This window comes from Parasteatoda tepidariorum, chromosome 7 (assembly GCF_982258835.1).
Source record: "Parasteatoda tepidariorum strain Cologne lab strain chromosome 7, Ptep-v5.0, whole genome shotgun sequence".
In the NCBI taxonomy this organism is placed as follows: Eukaryota; Metazoa; Arthropoda; class Arachnida; order Araneae; family Theridiidae; genus Parasteatoda; species Parasteatoda tepidariorum.
The window spans coordinates 26239737-26259547 of NC_141761.1; the positions used below are offsets into that span (position 1 = coordinate 26239737).

The following is a 19811-nucleotide window of genomic DNA, read 5'->3' on the forward strand; positions in this document are numbered from 1 at the left end:
ATGATCTCCCTTCTTTTAGCAAAACTCTAACTTTATCAATAAAGTTCATTAGTAATTGTGAATATTTTAATCAAATATACTACATATTATTTTTAAAAATTTAATCGGCAGAAAGAAATTTTTTCCTTTTATTTACCAATGATAGTTTTAAAATTGGATTTGGTATTTAAGTAACTAAATATGTAGCCAAATATTTGGCATAGTATTTTTTTAAAAAAGTATTTTACCAATAATTTTTTTTTTTTTTAAGAATTGGAATTAGATTTAATGACGAACAATCTGAACTCTAATTTTTAACTATAGGTTGTTCAAAATAGTTCTAACACACATTTGTTAAGTTCTAAAACTTGCACATGACTTTCAAATTTATGTACTGGAAGACAAATGCAAAAGTGAAATTTGAAGAATTGATACTATATTACTTTATACTGAATTACGAGTTTTTTTATTGCTGATTTTTTTAAAATTCAGACAAGTCAATTTTGTTGTTTTTTCAACACTTTTTTTTAAAATTTTTTTATTTTTGTTTTTATTATGACGTGGCAATTAAATAAGTTTCTATTAGATTTAGTTCTCTTTTTTTTCCTTCACTTTTTCTTGAAAGTATGGTAATTGGAAAATAGAGATGTGCAGCTTTAAAATTTTCTTTTGAGAATTAATATTGATTTTTATTCTTTCTGTTTAAAAGTGTTGCCTTTTTTAAAACGTTTCTGATAGAATATTTCTTTTAAAGTTGTTTTTATGGAAACTTTTTTTCTGAAAATACTATTTTTATCATTAAAGTTTTGTTTTAAGAATTAAAAGTATTTTTTTCTATTTTTCTTTATCTCAATATTATGTATACATAAATTGCTGTTAGTCAATTTTTTATTAATCTCGAGTATTTTTATGAACTGCTATTACAGTTTTTTTCCCCTTTACCTCATACTAATAATATAGCTACATTTTGATTATTTTCCAATAAAAACTCATTAATAGATAAAAAATAATATTTAATAATGATTTCTTAAAAAAATTTTGCTCTTATCCTTGCTTTTGCCACCGAATATTCGGTATTGAGCCAATCTTTGGGGCATATATTCGGTGTTTGGCTATTCGGCCAAATCACTATTCGTTATACTCATACGTACTACTCAGACCCATAGAATGGAACAATATAAATAAACAATATTTTACATAGAATGGAAAACAGTATACAAAATCTTAATCTTAACCCAGTCATATGTGATATTTTTTAAATAATAACTACCTCTTGTTTAATTGTCTGAATTGCCTTGTTTTTTGAATGTTAAGTATTTTGTTCATAGGTTTCAAAATAATTCATTAATATAAAAATGAAATTGAATAGTTCACTATTTTTTCTGTTGAATATGAAATTTTGAAATTTTGCAAAAATGTCAATGTATTTAAACAAAATGTCAATGTATTTAAAATGTATTTAAACAAAATATTGAATGATTTTAAACACACATTAAGAAGACTAGTTTATTTTTTTTAAAAATATATATTTTTTGGTAATTTAAAAAAAAAAAATTTGGATACGAAATTTATAGTTTTAGTTCTATCACTTATATATTTTTTTAAACAAATTAATTATAGAATTTATAAAATTAATAGAAATGGACAAATTTCTTAAATTTTTAACTCATTCCTTTTGTTTATTCATTTTTTCTATTTCATCAAGTTTATACCATTGTCTGGGAAAAAAAATTATTTCTTCTTGAAAAGTGCTCAATCTTTATTTAAATCACTTAACATAATGTCTTCTTCGTCGTATTGCACAATTCAAAACTTTTTACATTACTTTTTAATGCGATGAATTAGCTCCTCTACTGGGTATTTATAATTTTTTTAAAATATTTTTTCTGGAATTGATATATTTTAAGTTTTAAAGTTTATTTTTGAAAATTATGTTATTGTTTTTATATTATTGTGTTTAATTTTTGTGTTACATTATTTCCAGAACTATAAGTAAGACAAATCATAGTTACATGCTTTAAAAAGGACAAAAAATTAAAAATACCCTGATTTTGGGTATTTATGAGACCCATATCCATATGCGTGGAACACCTTCTGAGAACTGCTTCTCTAATAAATCTTATTAAAAGTATATGTATGTAAGAAAAAAAAGTAATACGATTATCATAAAATTTATTTTTGTATGTCTATGACTTAAATTTTGTTGACAAACTAATTACATATTTTGTAAATGTTGAATATTAAGTTTTTATTCTTGCAGCTTATATATTTTTGTGTATTTTTTTTCTGAGTTCTTTTTTTGTTTTGTTTACATAACGTGACTTCATTTACTCTTTGTTTTTTTTTAGGACTACACAAGAAGAACTTTCTAAATTAGCAGATACTTTTCTTCAGACTAAAATATCCAATGATGATGATAAAGCTCCCAAATTTAAAAAGATATCACCTGAAGCACAGAAAGTCTTAAAGAGCTATTTTTCCTCTGCTAAAGTAAACACCGTCAGACCTACAGTTGTTTGTATGTATCTGTTTTGATTTGATTTTAAACTACTGTCTTAAAAAGTATTTTTTTACTTTGTATTTTGCTTTTCAAAAACATAAGCCATTTATTACTAAAACTACATTTATCAAATTCTAATTAAAATTATCACTCAAATTTAAAATATGAATTTTATTTATGATTATAAAAAATTATGTTATGATTCATTACTCACATTTCATAATGATATAATTTTTAAGATTTTAAAATTCATGTGTAAATCATAGTAATAACTGCCAAAAATTAATGCAAAGATGATGTAGATTTAGAATGAAATTACTAATGTGTGGAGCGAAATTTATTTGTATTGATAATGTAATAAAACTGTGTGGAAATCTGTAGCAATAACTGCCAGAAAAGTTAGACAGGACTATGCGGGTGTGTAGATCAAGTAATGATTGCTAAAATATTTAATTCACAATTTCTCTGTTGAATATCATATTGAAAATAACGAGATTTTTAAAACCATATGGAAAACCATAGTAATAGATTTTTTAAAAAAATCTGAAAGTACAGTCGAACCCCGCTATAGTGAACCGTCTGCGGACTCAGTAATGTGTCCACTATAACCGATGGTTCACTATATCCAAATTTTTTGAAGAATATTTTTTGCATAAGACAGTTGAATGATTGAAAATTGGCTTTGCAATTTTGCATAAGTTATTTAAAAAATTATTAATTAATTAACAGATAATAAAGCAAAAATTGATGGAAAAAGTAATTACGTCGCTAAATATTAGTGTTATTTTCACTTTTTATGAAAAAACTTTGTGATTTTTGATTGAACACAATTTGATTTTAAATTGAGTTCATCAATTTTCTTATCTACAATGTGCAAAGAATGCGAGATTTTTACATTTTGAACAAGATTTCGAACCATCTTAACAAAGCATCTCCTACGTTTTCTCTTTGAGCTCCACGCAGTTTTTTCGATGAAACCATGTTTTTGTCGTATGCCGCAAGAATTGCACTTCGATTTTTCCAAATGTTTGAAACTGTAGATTTTGACAAGGAAAATTCCTTACACAGTGTCGATTGATTGGTTCCATCATTAATACGCTTTACAATTTTAATTTTGTCGTCTATCGAAAACGCTTTTCTCTTTAGAGAATTTGCCATTTTCGCTGCTTTTGAAATAAAAATCTTGTCTCAAATAGATAATGTAAGAATATGAAGAGTTAAATTGTAGAATGAGTTAATTGTTCCCCTTTTTGATTGTCAAGTGGTGATTTGTAAAGAATATGGTTTGAACAGATAAGAAAATTCCAAAAATTCAGCAGGTGGCCAAGTTAACTAGTTGTAGAGCAAGCTTGGGGAAAAGAGAGAAAGCGAGGCTTGTCAGGGAGGGGGGAGTATAAGATAAATGATCTGTTTGACATTTATTACAGTATAGTTAAAAGTGATAAGCATAAAGGAGAGTAATATGACGCATTTTATAGGAATGCATTCATTTTCAGTCCCAACACCTACAAGTTTAAAGATGGAGGACTGAAAAAAATATTTAAAGAAAGGAAATTTGAGTCCACTATAACCGAGTTTCCAAGTTCTAAGCTGTTCACTATAAGCGTTAAAAATAACATTATTTAAATAGGAATACGGACGGGACCGCTAAAAAAGTTCACTACATCCGAGTGTTCACTATATCCCAGGTTCACTATAGCGGGGTTCGACTGTATTAATATTTCTTCAAAGAAAATTATTTCATCTTTGTATAAACATCATATCCTGATGTCCTAAAATTACCAGATTTAAAAATCCACTTGGAATTTCAATGGAATTTTTATGTTCAATTTAATTACATGGCAGCCAAATAATAAATAAAAGGGAAAACAAGTATATCATACTTATTTAGTGATTGTTTTGTTATAAATCAGAGAATTTTTCTCCACATACTGATGAAGTCATAATGTATATCCTCAAAACAATTAGGCTTATTATATTGTATTTTATTGAAAATTGAGAAGACGAGTGTTTTTAGAACAAATGATTCACAATTTCAGAATCATTTTTTCAGTTTTATCAGTTGCTTATCTACAAGAAATTACAATGATTTTTATTTGCTCTATTTATATATGTTTTATAAAAGATGAAGGGCAATCAGGGTAAGATAATGTGTTCCTTTTTAAATGCTAAAATGTAATTCATTGCCTGTTATCATATTTTGTTGTTGATTCTTTGAACACCTTAAGTGCCAATTTATATAATGGTACTGTTTCATGCAATTTTACTGCATTTGGATTAAAATATTCGGGATTTTTAAAAGTATTTTTATTGCTGTATAAAAAAATTTATGATTTGTAAGAGTTTGATTGTTGACAAATACCAGAAACAACAGGAAAATTAAGGCTAGCTAAAGATAATTTTTTTTTACAACATACTATACATTATTGGAATTACTGTTAATATGAGAAATTTATTATGCCTCAAATGTATGTTACATATGTATTCCTTTTTTTTTATTGTTAATATTTTTAATTTCATCTTTGAATTCTAAGTGACAATAAAATATAAGTTTTAAAGTTAAATAGCCTTGATTGTAAGACAATAGAAGCAAATTTTGATTTTATATCATTTCACCATCATGTTAATTAGTATAATTTTTTTTTCAGGTTCTCCTTCTCAATCCAGACTTATATCTAAATCAGCACTTTATAGTGAAAACATGAAAAAGAAAAATATGCAGGCAGATAATAAAGTTTGTGGGGAAAAAGCAACCCCGGTAATTCCTTTTGTATGTGTCTATTTGAATCCCTTACATTTAACAAAATTATATTTGCTAGGAAAAAACTACTGGTTGTTTAAATAATATTTATGTCTTTCTCATTTTTTTTAAGCACATAAATTTTTTTCTTCTTTATATTCATAACACTTTACAGCATAATATTTCAATTTAAAGGAGCCATTATCATCTACTGTAGCTGAAATAATTAAAAAGAAATATGCATTGAATTTAGCTCAGAATAACAATCTTTAAAACATAATTTGTGAGCCAAAGCACGAAATTATTGGTTGATGATTTTAAGTGTTGTTAATAAAACTGATTGTTGATGGAATGATTGTAATTGAAATAATTTATATCTCATAGGTTTTTATGACTACTTTTACTAGTGTTAGTAAGAATGGTCATAAAAACATTTCTGGTGCCTGATTTGTTTGACTTAATTCCTTGAATTAGAACTTATTAAAACAATTTCATTTTGTTAAAGAGCTCCTGAAACATTTTGTTGGTTGTTTTTTTAATCAATGCACATTTTGTTTTGTTTTTTATGGGAAGATAGTAGAAAAAAGTAAATTTTTTTATCAAATATTTTTAATAAAAAAAGTATCTAATGAAAATTGCAAAATTTTTTAGCCCATTATCACATGATAAATTTTTGTCTTTTTGGAATGATTATTTACTCCCTTTTTATTTACGACTAGAATTCAATGATTCTAAAATTGCAAAAATTCAAAATGTTGATTATTTGGAACCACTCACTAATTATCCATAAATGTTTCAGATATCTAATCTTATTAGTTATTTCAAAAATTTTAACTTAATCCTTTTATGATAAAGGAACTTGATTAGCTATAAGAACTAAATTTTAAAATAATGAAGTAAGGAATTATTTGTTTAATTCACATTATTTTTTTTAGTAATCTTGCTCAGTGCAGCTTGTTTCCAAACTTTTGAGCCTCATCTATTTAAATTAATAAAATAATTTATTCTGTTTAGCTCCTTTTGTATTGTTAATAAATATTTTAGTTACTACTGTTCATTCATAATAAATAACTTCATAACAAAATATTCAGTCAATGCATATCAAATATTTAATATTTTCAAGCTTTTAAATTCATATTAGTCACTGTACTTTTTACATATTTAAGTGCATACACTTCATTGTGTTTTACTACTTTCTGTCTTAAATAACTGTGCTCTCATAAAACTGCATAAGTTATAATGCTTTGTTTAGAGTCATATAAAAAATTAAAGAAATATTTTAAATGACTTTATTTATGCAGATTTAAAAGACATTTCTCTCTCAAACCTCATTAATCAGTAATTTGTTTTCAAAAAATCATTTGATTAAAATTGTCATTTAAAATTAATTCTTAAGTAATTTTAATGATTTTATTTAAATCATACACGGCCAGTTTGAAAGGCATGCTGTATTAGAATTTAAACCTCGGGTATAGCTACTTTGTTAAAAATTCTGAGCTCTTAATTTAAAATAATCTCTTATATCAAAATTTGATTTTAATATCATTGTATAGTTCATTACTGATGAAAATTATATTGTAAAAAATTTTAAGTAAAGGAATAAATTTGTAAATATTTTGTGTTTTTTTCCCCAGGTTGCTCCTTTAATTAGCAAAGAAAAATTAAATTCGTTAAATAACATGTTTGCAACTGACAAAATGCAAATGTTACATCCTAAGGGGATTGCGCAAACTCTACCTTCTATTCAAAGTCTATCTCCACAGCGTTCCCCATCCGTATCATCTTCAGGTGAGAAATTTCAATTTGTGTGTGCAAGCTTTTTTCCTGAGTAGAAATTATTCTGGGAAAAAAATCACATAATGACATTTTGCACATTCATTGGTAGCAGAATTGTTGATACTAGTCATGTGTTACTTTGAAATCACAATGTCTTTTTCTTCCCCAGCAAAATCTTAGCTAATAGCAACTAATATTTTTGCTGCCAAAAATTTAAATTAATCTTTATTTTATGTTTTAGTGTTTTAATAATTTTTTATCTTTTGCTTTTCACAATAAGTTTTACGATTTAGGTAAGGTCATACAAAATGATAATTGACAGCAATGCTCATTACCTTTAAATATTTGGGCATAATATAGTAATGCTTTTATTTTAAATATAACTTTTTTTTAATTAAAAACACCCTGCTGAAAGATATAAAAGAAAAATATGTAAATCAGGACTATTCAAATTTTATATTGTTTAAAGAAAATATCTTTGTTATAAATGTAAATTTTTGTATTTCAGCTCTCATATACTTAAGCAAACAAATCCATCCAAACTAGCTTATAACAAGAAAGTAGATCCAATGCAATTCAAAAAAGGAAGGGAAAAAATTATCAAAAAACAAAATGAACAAATATGTTTAAATAGTGGTTACCTTTAATTATTATTTTTTCATTTTGAAAAAGAAAATGTGTAAGAATATTTTAACCATAATTTTTGCTGTATATAATACTTTATCACGGACACTACTTATGGTGGTAAACAACACTTCATTGATAAATAAAATCATATTATTAGATTCTTTCTTGCTAAGAAATTAAATTTTTTCTTTGAAGGAACGAAACCCCATTATTGAAATTTTATATCAATAAAACAAAAAGCATATCAGACGCGTGATTCACAAGCATTTTTATAGCTAAATACAACTAACATGAGGATAGAATCCATTTTTAAGTATTGTTATGACCACACACAGTCATCCATTGCCATCTTATAACATTTTATTAAATAAATATGTAGATTAACGACTTCATAGTTTAACTCCTTGGAAATAGTAAGAAACTTGGAAACTCTCTATATTTTCTAGCTTACCGAAATTTTTTTAACTTGTGAACTTTTTTCAAATAAGTCTTTCTAATTTTGTTTCGTATTTAAATGACACAAAAAAAAGTCGGAAGTTTCATGTTTGTTTTTAATGCGTTTAAATTCATTGAAGCTTATTTCAAAAGTTTTATAATTTAAGTGAAGTCACCTTAGAATCTTGAAATTTATTTTACTAGTTATACAATAATTTAAGTGATATCTCAATGAAACTCTTTATATTTATTATGTTTTTTTTCCCTTCATTTTTAGGCTTCTAAATTCATTTGAGTTTAATTTAACAGTTACTTAACTTTAATTTAAAAGAAATTTAAATGAAATATTATATATAATGTTAGTATTTATTTATTTAATTAATATAGATTTTTTATTTCATAGACTGCTTATTTTATTATGTACTTTACAGTTACTAAGCTGAAAATTTTATTCTGTTGTTCATTGAAGAGCATTGTTAAAGATTGACTTGTCTTAGAATGTCACATATTATGTTTTTGACTATCTGTTGTTTAATAAAGTCAATGCTAAAAAATTTATAAATAACATTAAAATTCTTTCTTAGTTAATTATGTAAGGCATTTCTAGAAGCTCTTATTAAAAATATTTCTTATAAAATATATAAAGAAATGCTTAATATTTTGCGCTTTAATGATTTTGTAAATTTTTCATTCATTTATGAGTTTTTCTTTACCCATCTTATGTAGGGGGACCATATTATGAAGATATAACACCACCTGGATCACCAGGATCGCCCGATCCAAATAGTAAGCTGTAGTTTCTTTTAAAAAGTTTTATATTTCTTTGGACAGCATTAGAGATTTTAGAACCCTTACTATTTTTATACAAATATTTAATTGAAAAAAATAAATAAATATGATTTGTCTTATTTTGATTTATTAATCTATAAGTTGTCATTAAAAAAAAAAAAAAGAATTCTGGTTTTGTTGTTTCACTTAAAAAAATTAAGTTTTTCCTGACAAATTTCTATATACTACCTTTTTAAAATTAATTATGCTGATCCAAAATCTTTTATAGGAAATATTATGTTACAAATCTTAAGTAATTCAGTGAAAGATTTTCAGATGCATCAAAATTATATTAAATAGTTTTTTACTAATTGTAGTAATTAAAATTAATGCTCTGTTCTATTGGTTTGAATGTTTAAAAACTACAATGGAAAAATTTTGATTATATTTGAAGTAAAAACTCATCGCATCTCATAATACTAATATAAAATATGTGAATTGTATGAAAATCGATTGATTAAACAACTAAAATTTATCTAAGTAAGTTTTAAGATTCAATAAATAAATAAATGACCTTACTTTACTCGAAATTGCTCCCTATTGAACCAACTTATTAAACAGCTACATACCTTTAAGATAAATTTAAAATAATAAGCAAAGAAAAATTCTTGTTAGACACAAATTTCTATCATACAGAACATTCCTAAATGCATATCTCTTAATACTGGGTTCGTAGTAGTTTGGATAATCTTTATTTGTCCGAAGTTTTAGTGTTTTGTCCTGATATTCTTGATTTTTTTATATATTTTTTTTTTAGAATGTACAATTTTACTCATGTGTGATTTTAAAATAATAATTTGGAAGGAATTTTTAATTTCTTTCATTTTAACCGAAATAAGAAAAATCAGACCTATCAATATCAAAACAAGTATAATTTTATTTAAAATGTGAAAAATTGAAACCGTTTATTTTCCTCAAAACAAATTATTACTGTATCAGTATTGGACCAACAGTTTTCTTATTAACCCCCATCCTTCATTTCGAATCAGTTTCTACTTTTGTCATGCTACACCTCTTTTCATCATTAGCGAGTCACAATATGCTTATCAGATATATTTTTTGCAAAGGCTACTGAAGATTGAAGAAGAGCAAATTTTTAAAAAAAATTAAACTTTTTTCCATATTAAAATTTTGTTTATATTATCTAAATAATGTAACTATGCTGAACTCCAAAATATGCTTGATTAAAAAATTAAATACTGGAGTTTAGATTGGGTTGCAGCTCCTATTCTGGAAAACATTGTATTTTTATTTTAATTCTTATTACTCTCATTTTCATGCGTTATTGTAACAGAGATGAACTTACGTTTCGTTACTTATTTACTCCTCGAGCTCTACAGCCCATGAGGGACCTTGACCCCCTTTAACACACATCTTCACTTTTTTCTGTCCTTGGTCTTTATCTTCAAATTTTTGATTTTCATTTTTTCCAGATCTCTTTTTACCTTACGTAGCCATCTATTTCTTGGGCGCCCGACCTTTCTCTTTCCATTTAGTTTTTCTTCATAGATTTTCTTTGGTGCTGTTTCCTTACTCATCCGCGCCGTATGTCCGAGCCATCATATTATTTTTTGGCTCTAAATGACTCCTAATCTCCCAAAATCTCCATCATTGATGAGTCTATATATTTTCTTAAGAATCTTTCTGTCGAAAGAAATAAGTATTTTTTCTTCATTCTGAGTAGTAGTCAAAGTTTCTGCTGCATATATGACAATGGGTCTTATTATTGTTTTATAGAATTGTAGTTTAAATTTTCTTGAAAGCAGAGAAAATTTAAACAACTTAAGCATTGAAAAGTAGCATCTGTTTTCAGCTGCCAGTCTAGCCTTTATCTCTGCTTTTAATTCACTTTTTTCAGTGATAATTTAGCCAAGATATTTGAATTCTGTCACACTTTCAAGACCAAGTTCAGTATTTACTGCACTCGTGATTGATCTATTTTCTCTGTCCATAACAATGCATTTAGTAATAAATCAAACAATAAAACATCTAAAAACTTTTAAGAGAATATTTAAAAAAAAAAGTTTTAAGAGAATATTTAGTAAAAGAATAAAAAATCTAATTTTGCACAAAATTATATCATGCAGAATAATTATGAACGCATTACCCATCAATTAAAAATATCTCAACTATAACTAAATAAAAATGATTTTAAATCAGGAGTCAAATAAAATATAATCACGAGAACAAACTAAGTTATTCAAAAATATAGAACCAGTTCGTTTGTTCTACCTTTCCCCCATTAATCATGTGGAAATTGTGTTGCAGCACTACTAGTCTTCAAATTCTGTAATTGTACATTTCCTAATGTAAAATAACTAAGTTGACTTTCATTTCAAAGCGGGAATAATGTTCCTCCCCACTCATTACTTTTAGATAATAACATACATTTTCCAGCTATGTTCTTTCTTTGGACACCTCTACAAGAGAAAGTGTTGTATTTCCAGAAGTCCTGATACTCAGGAAGATTGGCGCAGAATATGTTTGATTGTGTCTACAAGGTTCGAGAGAAATTTAAGTTGCCCCAGGGAAATTTTTGATTTGCCTAAACTAATTTACAGTCTAAAAACAAAAGGAATGTTTTCTATTATGCTAAATGTACCGTAAATAACTTTATAAGTCAATTTGTTTATTTATTATTTGGAATTCCTTATGAGTGGGACCTTTATGTCAGAAAAATTAGCATTTACTGTTTTTACTTTCTAGGAATATGATGAAAAATTTATTGTAACAAAAAAGCTGTATAATTTTAGGGGAAATTCCTATATATATATATATATATATATATATATATAAAATCTGTTCTGGGGACATTTTCTGCATCTCTGGATTATGGAAAGAGCATTCTTCAATGCCTTTTGATAAGGAGGGGGGAATCCACTACACTGTCCTGCTAAAACATCGTACATATTTTTTACATGCATAATTAATAAAATTGAGTGATTTTTAAACTTTAATTCCTTAATAATTGATCCTAAAATATGTAAATTTATTGCCTTAAAAAACAGAAGTAGTAATGAATTATTGGAAAACCAATTCAACAAATTAAAATACTCAACTTAAGAAAAAAGACAAAAAAAAATTTTTTTTTTAACCGGATAAGCTGCCTATGCCAGTATTTAATGTTTAAAATAATTTGTAACACAGTGTGCTTTCACAAAATTTTTGAAGCGCTTTCTTAAAAATGTTAATTTTAAAAACAAAAATTTCTTATTTTGAAAATTTTTAGCTATTGTATTACCTACCTGTGTCTGTAGTTAATTTATTTTAAAGCATTAATTTTCTTTATTTTCTTTAGCTCTTGCATTGATACAAGAATTAATGAGCCGACACAATATTGATGAGGAAAATCTTCAGATGTTGTTAAATATTGCTGTGAGGTACAAAAGTGATAACTTGAAGGTGATATACACATCTATTCATAAATATCTAAATTGTTATACAGTGAAATCTCTCAGGAGCAACCACTCTCTGAATGAAACATCATTTCTAGAGTGAATTATCTTTTAAATTTATGTTTTAAATTTCAAAATTATTTTATTTGTTTATTATTTTTATCAATTTAAAATTCTAGTTTAGGCTTTTTACATTACACTTTTCAAAAGAAATGAAACAACTTAATATAACTACATATATCTGACTGTATTTAATTATTTGCTTTAGTATTTTTTTCAGTTAGTTAATTGCTTCAACTCTTTTTTTTTACTCTGTTTTTTTAAGTTTAAAATCAATAAATATGAAGATGCAGAGTATAACAGTTTTGGTTACATCTATCATTTCAATTAATGTTATTATAATGCTTTTTTAAATTTATTATTGTGCTTTTGTCGGATAATATATAGTAACTTTGGTAAGTAATGAGAAATTCTTGGAATTATACATGGAAAGTCATGGATTTGAAAATCTAAATTGTAGCAGATAACTTGAATCTACTTATTTGTTTTGTTAATACTTTTTGTTTTGATATTTTTTAATGTTTCATTATTTGATCTTTATTCGCATTTGGTGGGGAGGTTTGCCCAGTTGCCAGGAAAGATTTTGATGTTCTCTCCTAATGGTTTTCTTCTACACAAAGTCTTAGGAAAAAATTCTGTGTATGCTAAAAGTGGTCCTAAATAGAGGAGGTTGCTGCACAGAGGTGGTCTTCCCTGGAGGTTTCACTGTATATCAATATTTACATATTAATTCATACTTAAATGTAACATTAGCAGTGACGTGCCAAATATTTTGAGCTGATTAATAAATATTTTTATAATAGAACATTCAGGCCACTGAATAATTTATTTTTAGTAACATTAGTTTCAAAATAATAATTGTTCCTTTCAAACGTAATAACTAGAATGAAGTTTAAATAATCTTGAGCTTTTTAAGAAAATACTTCTTATTGAATAAAACCATGCCCGAATGGTTATTTAAATGTGTATATAAGAAAAACATCTCAAAACATATGAATGCAATTTCTGCATAGTGCTTCACTTTAAATTTTGAAGTAGTTTTCTAAATAATGGCATGATGCAAATGTTTAGTTTGACATTTTAAACTTATGTGTTATGGAAATGAAAATAAAATATTTTTGTTGTTGATCAAATTTTAAAATATGTTATTTTTACTTTACCTCAGTCATGTATAAAAAGTTTGTTAGTTAATAATAATGGAGTGACTTTTTGTCAAATATTTTTAACTCATATTGTTGTATTACTAACTTTATTATTTTGTTATCAGATCAAGCTGTTAAATAAGATAAAAAATTAAAAACGTCTAACTTACATGCAACAAAATTTTGTCTGTGAAAAGTTTGTAAACAGTAAAAACTTAATTTGTAGTATTCAATCTGTATTTTAATTTTAAAGAAACACACTGTAAAAAATTATTGCTCAATTGATATTATTTTCTTGTTACTCATTTAAATTGTTTAGTTGTCACAATTGGTTGTTCATGTTATTTAAAGTTGCATTAATTGCTGTTTACTAATTTTATACTAGTGACATCTTTTATGCACATTTTATTAATGATTTTCAATTCAAGACCTTCACTGAATACCTTTACTGTAATTTTCTCAGTAAAAACAAACAAATTTTGTTAATCTATAATATCAATTAATTTAATGTGTCTAAAAATATGATAAATTAATAAATATAAGCATTTTTTTAAAATTGAAATTTATACCATCAACATAAAATTTTACTTTATGATATTATTTGTATTCTTTTATATATTAGTATACCTTAAACCAATTATAAAGCTTCCCTGTTTTTCAATTTTTGTTTAAATGTTTATGTAGGTTGTATCCCCTTCCAATTCAAATGCTGGTGAATTTACTGATCCTGAAAACAACTCCCTTGAGGAACAATATTCTGGTTCAAAGTTCTCTCAGTCAAATGTGTCTGTTCAATCACCTTCAGTTATTTCAGCCTTGAATGTGAGCTATGGTGGAAATAAATCTTTTATCTCAACAGTTGGTGCTGCAAAATCATCTCCCATCCTACAAAAAAATAATTTTCCTGCTTTTAAAGCAAATGAGAATCAGCCTATCTCATCATTTTCCTTTTCACAACCAATGAGTGTAAAATCTAGTGATAACTTGGTAACCTCTAACCAGTTAACTGTTAATCAGCCGCAAGTAACTAGCAATACTGTATCGACTGCTTCCAATTTCAGTCCATGGACACGTAATGAGTTGAGGCAAAATATTGTGTCTACAGATGTTCCTCCCAATCAAACTATTACAACTTCTACTCCATTTATACCTGCACCAAATAAAACTGTTTTATTTTCCCCCCAGTCTAATAATAATGTTTTAAATTTAGCAGGCAGTAAAAAATTAGAGTCAAAATCTTCAGATACTGAAAATAAATCACTTCTTAAAGATGGAAACTCCTTAATTTCATCAACCCTTTCAAATGTGCCAGTATCAGCAACAGATGGCATTGGTTTCAGTAAATCAAATTTGACGCTTGCAAAATCCCAAGGGGGGAATTTTTTTGGCGGGAATATACAAAACTCTTTCTCAGCTCCCCAAGCTTCCAGCAACACAACTAGTACTACTTTATCTTCACCTGTATTTGGTATTGTTAATGCTGCACCATCAGAACATAAAACTTCTGAAAGTCCTTTCTCCTTCAGCTTAAAATCACCTGATACATCAAGTTCTTCATTTACGTTTGGAAAGTCCTTATTTGGCTCTAAAATTTCCACTGTTTCAACTCCTCCATCACTGACTTTTACTCAAGTTGCAACGTCAGATTCAGTTGTTCCCAACGCTCCATCTGAGAAGCAAGCCAAATCTATAGATTCTAAATCTGCATTTTCTGCTGCAGGAGATTCCTTATTCGGGCAAGTTTTGGCATCTGAATCTAGTTCGAAAAAAGATTCATCATCTTTCCAATTTGTTCCAACTCCCACCTCTGAACCTGAATCTAAAATTATTGAGCTTTCTTTGTCTGACATTGGTAAGAATACAACTGTTGTTAGTTCTCCAGCAGAAACAAATCAGTTAATTGTTGCATCAACTGCAAGTGCAGCTGTGACAAGTGCTAATCAACTGACTTCTGCAGCAAGTGAAAATTCCACTTCAAAAGTTCGTTCAGCAACTACTTCAAATATTCCTGGCTTGCAATCAAGTGAAAACAAAGATACTGCCAATATAAATGTGCCAACCACTCCACCTGATGTTGCATCAGCAATTACTTCTGTCTCATCTCCTGTTAGTAGTGAAAGCTCTGCAAGTGCTCCTACTACCAATACCCCATCTTTATTCGCACAAAATACAAATGGCACTTCATTGTTTGCCGCCCCTGCAACTACTCAGTCTTTATTTGGTGGTGCTAATGGTTCTCAAACATCCTTCTTTAGTAAACCTGCACTAGAAACAACTGCAGCTAAAACATCTCTCTTTGGAACCGCACCAGTGGATGCTTCAACGCCATCCTTTTTCGGTAAAACAAGTGAGGCACCAGCTTTTGGACAGAATACTTTTACACAGGGGTCAGCATTTGGCTCTACTCCAACTACTACCCAAGGGTCAGTATTTGGTTCTGCTGCAACATCTTTTTTCTCTCAAGCACCTGGTGGAGCTGGTTCTGTGTTCGGTACTAAAACTACTAATGCATCAGAAAACACTGGTTTTGGAAATCAAACTGGTGGATCATTCACCTTTGGAAAATCACCTTTTGGACAGACACAAGGGTAAGAGAGCTTTTAAATTTTTATCAACTATTATAGATAATTTGTCTACTTCAGAGCTGCACAACCTACGACACACCTGTTCTGGATATGTAGTCTGTGACAGTTCCTGAACATAATAAAAAAAATTTAAATTTTAAATTGTATGAAGATTTTATTTCATCTTAAATCAGTGTAGTTTCTTTATAGTTTTATCGGAAGTTATCTCAATGGATTTTCACATATTTTGAATAATTCCATTTTTTTAATTTAATTAATATTAAAATACTAAAATTTCAGTTATAAATTTTTATGTTCTTTTTGTGTCGAACTTTTCATGAAACTAAGTGACTTTTTGATAAATTTTTTTCCATAGTTATTGCTATAAATATCCATATGGTTTTTAAAATCATGATATTTTTAATGCATTTTTACATCTTTCAAGTTTGAAATCGTGTGTTTAAACACTCTTTTTTAACCTGCTTTATTTCTGTCAACTTCAGCACAAATTCAAAAGATTTATGATAATTTTACAAGCAGTAATTGCTACAAATATCCACTTGGTTTTTAAGATTTTTATTTTTTAGTGCGATAATTTTACGATGTACAGTTTCAAACCACTCGTTTAAGTAACCACATTTTGACATGTATTATTTGCATCGATTTTATGGCCAATCCAAATTTTTTTTCCTATGGGTTTTTGGACAGCTTTTGTTACGCATTTCCACATTGTTGGGAAAGTCCTGATTTTTTAATATGCTATTATTGAGGCATTTTAATCGCATGCTTATATAAATAAAACACGTAAAATCATTTTTTACGTGTTTTATTTGTGCCAATTCATTTGTAAATACAAGTGATTTCTTATTTGTTTTTCAGCAATTATTGCTTTGCTTCCTACGTGGTTTCAAAAATCATGATATTTTTAAAAGTATATTATGACATGAATGCTTTGAATTACACATATAAATGTTTACTTATTTGTACCAACTTTATAGTAAATCTTAGAAGTTTTGCAATTGTTTTTCGAAGAAGTCAAATGCTTAAAAGTATTTAATTTTATTAAATATATTGCTGAGTTGACTGATAAAAAGAATTGAGTGCCTAGAACAATGATATTTATATGAATATTACTAAAATTGCCACTAACATGTATGTCTAAATTACAGATGTAACTACTAGTTATTTGTTATGTAGTAGTTAATAGTTATTTGTTAAAAGCTATTGTTAATAATGTACAGTAAAAAACTCCCATTCGTTACATTTATGCATGTGCCCCTTCGTTTATCAGCCTGCAATGCAATTGGGCATTCAGCAAAAAGGTTGCACACCCCTACTACAAGACAATTTTGCCCTTATTATTTCGAATATTACGTTGGATTTTGTGTATTTTTTATTAAATTCATAGAAAATCATAGCATTCTAACCACCATTTATATACAATAGACCTCTGGTCGATGTGCCCTGCTCTTTGGAGCTGCCCAACCTCCAAGTCTAAGTTTAACCTCCATTTATAAAAAGTATTTTAAGAAAAAACTTTGTTAATATTTAATAATTATAAAAAAAAATTTTGCTCTTTATTTTATGTGTAGTACCTTTGGACTTGCAAAATCTGTATTTGGACAAAACAGTTCATTTAATCAGCCTGCAGCATCTCAACCGAAGTAAGTCTTTAAACTACTAATGCTTTATTTTTTTTTAAAAATTATTATTATTTAAAAATTTTCCTTTCATCATATTTTCTTTCACAATATTTTAAAGAAAAGAGACATTAAGGGATAGGAAATTTTTATCTCATGTCCTAGAACATGTGTTCCCAAATTGGAGGGAGATGAAGTTTGTTCTAATTTTAAACAAAAACTGGAGAACTCTAGAAATGTTAATAGAATTTATCCTTTTTGAATCACTGTCTTGTGTATTTCTAAGAGGTTAAATTGGTTTTAACTGCTTTATTTCAAATACAGTGAAATCATTTTATTTTGAAAACAAATTATTTCTGTTAAAAAAAATTTTTGTTCCTAGAATGGTGCTAAAAGCCATTAAAGGCAATAGAACATTTGCAACCATAAATAGTAAAACAGAAGCAGTTTTATTTCAGAGATGATACAGCTGCAATGCAAAAATATTACTTCACATATATTACATTTATTACATACTAATTAGTGAATATATTAAATTTATTCAGCTTTTATTAAAAGAAGAATAATTCATATTAATTTGCATATTCATATTATTATGCATGTGACATCACAGATAAGTAGTTTTTTGTAACTGTAAAAAAAGATTTACTTTTTCCCAATTTAAATTAATATACATGTGAAATAATCAAATATTAGTAAATGAAGAAAATGCCCATAGTTCTTCAATATTAATTAAATGCAGAATATCAATTTTAAAGCATTGATTTTCTAAATCTTAAAGAAAGAGAATTATACTAAGTGTTGCTCATTAGAATTTAGTAAAAATGAAGAAATAGTAATGTTGCATAAAAAATATAGAAATAAGTAAAAGGTATAACAAAATGATCAATATAAGTAAAAAAAAAAAAAGAATTTCTTATGCCGTGGGAAATGCAAGAGAGACATTAAAAGTGTTTTTAATTCAAAATTTTACCTCAATTTCCATCTTGCTTCAATTCTTTGAAAAAACATTGTTTGAAAATCATGCTAAACAATTTTTTTCCTTATTGTCTGATATTCATAAATAATCCATTTGGCAAAAAATAAGCTCAAAATAGATACATAATTCAGCAAAAGATTTTGCCTCATTGACATCCACTCTTACAAATACTAAAGTATTCTTTTAAGATGAACAATAAATAAAAAAATGAAATGTGAAACATGCAAACTTTTGGAGACCATAATCAGGTATAAGAGAATATCATATGATATGGTGGAAAGGCAAAATACTGCGCTTTAAATTCATTGCCAGTGATGAGGAATTAATTCATAATGATGATAAACATCAAGTTATGAGACTTCAGTAAACAAGGAGACTGGGTATTTGCTTGACTTTCATTGTCCCAATTCATGAGCAGGGCAAAACTCCTGATGAATTCTATGAATGTAGACCGATAGCCCTTACGACTATTCTGGCAAAAGTTATGGAGCGGATGATCGCTGGAAGATTGACCTGGTTCCTTGAGCACCAAAGTCTTATTTGTAACTCCCAGGCGGGCTTCAGACGTTTTCATTCCACTGCCCATCTGGTGGCCTATTTTAGCCAGAATATTAAAGATGATCTTGACAGCCGCAGGTCTGCTTTGGTGACCTTTGTTGACTTCATCAGCATATGACAGGGTCTGGTGCCCTAAATTAATTTATAAGCTGATTTCCAGGATAATTAGTGGTAATATGTTGCGATGGTTACATGATTTCCTTGGCCAGAGGTTTTGTTCAGTGTAATTTGGAAACTCTGTATCAATATTCGAGCAAATGGAATCTGGACTTCCCCAGGGTGCTATTTTGAGCCCTTTACTGTTTAATATTTATATCAATGATCTGACCAACTCACTAGAAAGCATTTCTGAGATAAGAACTGTAACGAAGTCCTTGTCTCTGCTGCTGCTAGCACTATTCAAAAACTCGAAATAGTTCAAAACCAAGCTCTCCGTATCATTATGGGCACTGTAAGATCCACTCCTATTCTGGCAATGCAGTGTTTGACTCAAAACCCTCCAGTACGAAACATAATTGAAAGAGACGCAGTCCTTCTTTATGAAAAGCTGATTCGCCTGCTCAACAATACTTTTTGGAGGGATTATGA

The 19811-nt window shown here is 27.5% G+C and overlaps 1 protein-coding gene across 7 annotated transcripts in view; it reads left to right on the forward strand.

Annotated features, from left to right (window-relative positions):
- Nup214 (nuclear pore complex protein Nup214) overlaps positions 1–19811 on the forward strand; it is a 90997-nt gene that overhangs the window by 56112 nt on the left and 15074 nt on the right. For 6 of the 7 annotated variants that reach the window (XM_087167529.1, XM_087167526.1, XM_087167532.1 and 3 more), the window contains 7 exons: positions 2328–2497; positions 5128–5249; positions 6854–7007; positions 8784–8843; positions 12184–12287; positions 14167–16070; positions 17639–17710. In XM_087167529.1, the coding sequence (XP_087023655.1) occupies positions 2328–2497; positions 5128–5249; positions 6854–7007; positions 8784–8843; positions 12184–12287; positions 14167–16070; positions 17639–17710 (2586 nt within the window). The remainder of the gene's footprint in view (positions 1–2327; positions 2498–5127; positions 5250–6853; positions 7008–8783; positions 8844–12183; positions 12288–14166; positions 16071–17638; positions 17711–19811) is intronic. The other variant, XM_087167531.1, reaches the window with a different exon arrangement.